The sequence below is a fragment of the Xenopus laevis genome, chromosome 4L (genome assembly GCF_017654675.1).
Source record: "Xenopus laevis strain J_2021 chromosome 4L, Xenopus_laevis_v10.1, whole genome shotgun sequence".
In the NCBI taxonomy this organism is placed as follows: domain Eukaryota; kingdom Metazoa; phylum Chordata; class Amphibia; order Anura; family Pipidae; genus Xenopus; species Xenopus laevis.
In genome coordinates this window covers 34,596,938-34,601,398 of record NC_054377.1, presented here as the reverse complement: position 1 = coordinate 34,601,398, position 4,461 = coordinate 34,596,938, and the positions used below count along the sequence as shown (strand labels likewise).

Below are 4,461 nucleotides of genomic sequence, written 5' to 3'. Positions count from 1 at the left end.
TTCACCAAAGGTGCCTTTTCATGAAATATATCTGTTCAGTAACTTGCAACGGTGGGAGACCAGTAAATACACAACAGAGCAATACTGCATGTACTTTTGTTTTCTCCTAAAATCGTTTTATTAATCACATATTACAAAGGTGCCCTTCGTTATATAACTAATTAAAATTAGGAGAAGCGTAAAACACTGAGATGTCAAAAGTGCTTTTTGACAAAAGAAAGGAAATTCGTATATCTGTATATCTCACCATAAGAGCATTAACCACCATACTCCTGTATTGTTTTCATAATTTACTGATATTCATGATCCATTTAAATACAAATTCGCTACGAAAATATGCAGAATCCATTTTAATTTAATTAAGACATCTGTTAATTCAAAGTACCAAAAATACTTTGAGTTTCAGCTGTATATTTCCTTGATGGTGAAGGAATACACTAACAAGGCAAGGCATTGTATGTTCAATAAATTAAAAAATGAAATAGTCCAAAGCCTGTGGAAGAAGCCAAAATTAAATGCTAGACATACCTTTCTTCATTTCATAAGGCGTGCCTTTATTTAGGTCATCTTGGGACTGGCTTATATGTTTGCACTCTTTGGCCAAACCCTCGGCTTTGTTTAATACAGGCTGGTTTATTCCATTGAAATGATAAGTGCTGTTAACCGATGAGCTAGGTCCATGGTGGCTGTGAAGGTGACTGAACGTGCCATAGTTCGTATAGCCAGGGTAAAAGGGGATGCTGTAATAAAGGGGGCGAGACAAAACGGTGTTGTTGGGGAAATGGCACTGTGCCGAAGGAGATCTAGATGGAGAAGAGGCACTAACAACCATAGACTTAGCTGGAGTGGTCCCTGCTACTTCAGCAGCATTGCTTCTTTCTTTGACTTTGTCCGAAGAAGTTGCTATCTCTGCCAAGGACCAGAGTTTAGGCTTTGAGGTGGAAGCTGGTGGAGAGTGGATAACTGAGGTGGCATTGTTGGTGACTGGGCCATGTTGGACAGAAGTGTTCCTATTTACCAGGTCTAATGGATGAGGCTGGTTACTGTGGTGAAGTAGTTGCTGGATTGACTGGTGGGTGTGACCATGCAAATTCTGATCTTCTTGGGCCTGCGGAGACTGATCTGGAGGGCACAGAGGTGGAGTGGGGGGAGAAGAGCTATTGGACAGATGACCATTTCTTTCATCTAATTCGTTCAGTTCAGAATTGTTCCTTGTCTGGTCCAACTCCTTACCCAGATGTACTTCGCCTTCTAACCGGACAAAATCGACCCCATCAGGACTCCTCTTTTGATCCCCTGTACAACGAACAAAAGAAAGACGTTAGGCATATTTCGTTTTGAAAGTTACAATAAGCCATCGACTAGAAATTATCTTAGTTACAGACACTTTATACATTAGAATGTGTTAAGATTACAATACATATGAGTTATTTAATAATACAATAATAACCTTTTTCACTTATAAATAGATTTTTAGCTGCAGTCATCAAAACAATTATCTGTATTGTACTTTATATTCAGGACGTTATACAGTTAATAGGCACCTCAGTCTATCAGGTAACAGTACAATGTACTCCAAACCTCCAGCATGCATCTCTAAAACAAGACTATCAACAACAGCCAACCTGCATCTCCATCTTGGTTCCCATTTTCTTCAAGTTTACTTGGGTCATCTTCTTCGTTTTTTTCCAGATCGATATTTTCGTCATCATCCTCATCCTCACTCCTGTTCCTCGGAGTCCATGTCATTTTATTTTCTTTTTTTAGTCTCCTCCTTGCATTAGCAAACCAGGTGGACACTTGAGTTAGGGTCATCTTGGTAATGATAGCCAGCATAATTTTCTCGCCCTTTGTTGGGTAAGGATTTTTCCTGTGTTCGTTAAGCCACGCCTTCAAAGTGGCAGTTGCATCCCTGGTGGCATTTTTCCTATAAGCTGGGTCGCCATAAGCGTAAGTTCCCAAAGGGGCAGCATACGGGTGATATTCTAATGATCCAGCCATGCCAGCGCTGTGATCATATGGAGAGCCCTGTAATCGGGAAACGTCATATTTTCAGCAAATAGTAAGCTTGATTACACCTATATTGTTCTTTTAAGAGGCACGATAATTAAAGTCATATATACACATTAACTATTAAACTCACTAAGTCAAATAATCTGTTCACAGTATATGCGAATGTATATGCTAGTTAAATGTCCTTCAATAAATTATCAAAAGAATTGATGAATTAGAATCTTGGATGGTAATCGAAGGTTGTACTTCATAATTACCTTCATGCAATAATAAATGGACAGATTGTCTCTCACCAAGATACAGGAATTAATGCACATGTGCAGGCCCAGCATCAGACAATTAACACACAAAGTATACATTAATCACTTTAGAGTAATGATAGATAATAAATTGATAGATTGATAGATCTCACGATTTCTTTTATGATGCTAAGTTAACGTCACATCATTTAAAAAAAATGCCTGAATAAATTCCAATCGATTTTACAGTGTATGTGTTTCCAATCTTGAGTTCAGAGCCAAAGCGGCAGGCGAAATCTGTTTGCCCTTTAATTTTCAAAACTAACCACACCTCATAAGGGCTTTCCATAAGGGAAAGAGTGCCACGAAGCAATGTATTAAAAAGTTCACAAAGATCCAATTAAATGCACGGTCGCTGCAGGATTTATCGGTAATTAAAAAGTGGTGGGCTAATAAATGCAGTTGAACCATATTGATACCCACACGCCCCTTTGTAAATATCACATGTGTGGGAGAGCTAATTTTAATAAAATGTGCTCTGACTGATCATAGTAAAAATATCGACTAAATAAACTCACAAAAGAATATAACAGTGTTTAACGTTGAGCCTTTATTTAACTTTGAGTTCCCAGACTTCTGTTAGTAATAGAGCAAGCAGTAGAGAACTGTCCAAGTCTGATTTACAGATCTGAAGCAAAAACTGAACGGTCTTAAGATCATATTTCGATTTTCCCCCTTCTGTTAGAGAAATCTTCTGTAATTGAAAACATGCTCACCATTTTAGAATATCCTTTAACTCTTTCTCAGATGGAAATGTAATACTCTGGCTTCGATTGCAATAGCGTCCCTGTCCTTTTCTTCAAAAGTTAAAAGGATCTCTGACCTCATTATAAAATTGCCCCAGATAACTGTAATAAAAACGCATTTAGCATTGTATACCGTGCTTCCTAGACTATATTGTATAAGTGTTTGATTCACCGCAGTCTGATTAAAAGAACGGTCACCTAAAGTTCTACAAACTAGCTTATTTTCAAGCTGATGTATAAATGCTCATACTGTTTTTTTGTAACGTACGAAATGCTACTGTATAGGGCATATGTACTTTGCGGGTTTCCTAAAGTGGAGCTACCGTGTTAAATTCGCCAGCATTGCTGATTCGTGCTGCACGGTGTTCTGGAAGTGATAATAAGCATAGCTCTTACCACATAGGAAGTAAAGGCAGCAGCTGGGTCCCCGCTGTACTGGAGGGGAGAGCTGAAGCCAGCGGAGCTGGCAGTAAAAGCTGTAGATCCAGCGTAAGGTGAGAAGGCAGAGCCAGAAGGGGACCTCCCCAGCTCATCAGTCCTGGGTCCAGAGATGACAGTGGTGCTGTAAGCAGGACAGGAGTACAGAGCCAAAGAAGCAGATGGTTGGTACAAGTAGCCCTGCGGATAGGACATGGCAAGACACACATGCATATAAACTTTTATCGGTGGAGACGCACACTGTACAAGGAAAATTGGGACCCAATTCTTGACGGCGTTTCCGGACACAAACGCATAGAAATTAACCCCACCAGTCGCAGAGCAGGAAATCAGTCCCAATTCTTACTGTCTCCTACTGCTGATCTCCCTTTCTCTGATCCTCTTGTTGCCTTGCTCCCTTGCAAGATTTTTTTTCTTTTGCTCTAACTCTGCTCTGGGAGGGGAAAGGTTGGGCGGGTGGGTTGGTGGAGACTTTAGCATAGCAAAAAGGAAAAAAAATCACCCTGTCAAGATGCTAAGTTGAAAATTGAGGTTTCTGACGCCTGATGCTCCTCCTTCAGGGGTGTTGTCAGAAATGGGATGGAGGGATGTTGATGGGATTATCTGTATTCTCTCTCCCGTTCTCTCTGCCATGGAAAGCCTGCGCCCCTTGACGGCCATTAAATACAATGCAAGCCCAGTAAAAACAGAAAGCCTAAAAACTTTGTGCGCCTGCTTTCTGTTCAAAGCCAGCTTTGCTGCCTTTAGTCACCTAATTGTGTATTACTACCTGAAACTCTTTAATCACTTTCCATCAATAATATGCAGGCATCTCTTGAGTCATTCCTATTTAGCTGAGTGGTCTCCGAAGTTGCTCATTTAACTAAGCTGAGCATGTATTTCTTTATGCAGACAAAAGAATAAAAACATCTCAGAGCTATTATTTGCTATCTAAATATTGCAGAATATAATATAGTGAATAAAGT

The 4,461-nt window shown here is 39.9% G+C and overlaps 1 protein-coding gene across 1 annotated transcript; it reads right to left on the bottom strand.

Annotated features, from left to right (window-relative positions):
* Positions 1 to 277: 277 nt before the first annotated feature.
* On the bottom strand, positions 278 to 3,691 carry irx5.L (iroquois homeobox 5 L homeolog). Its single transcript, NM_001085754.1, is given in 3 exon segments — positions 278 to 1,296; positions 1,626 to 2,028; positions 3,455 to 3,691. Coding segments are annotated over 3 exon segments (1,425 nt in total). The 3' UTR covers positions 278 to 511.
* Positions 3,692 to 4,461: the final 770 nt, after the last annotated feature.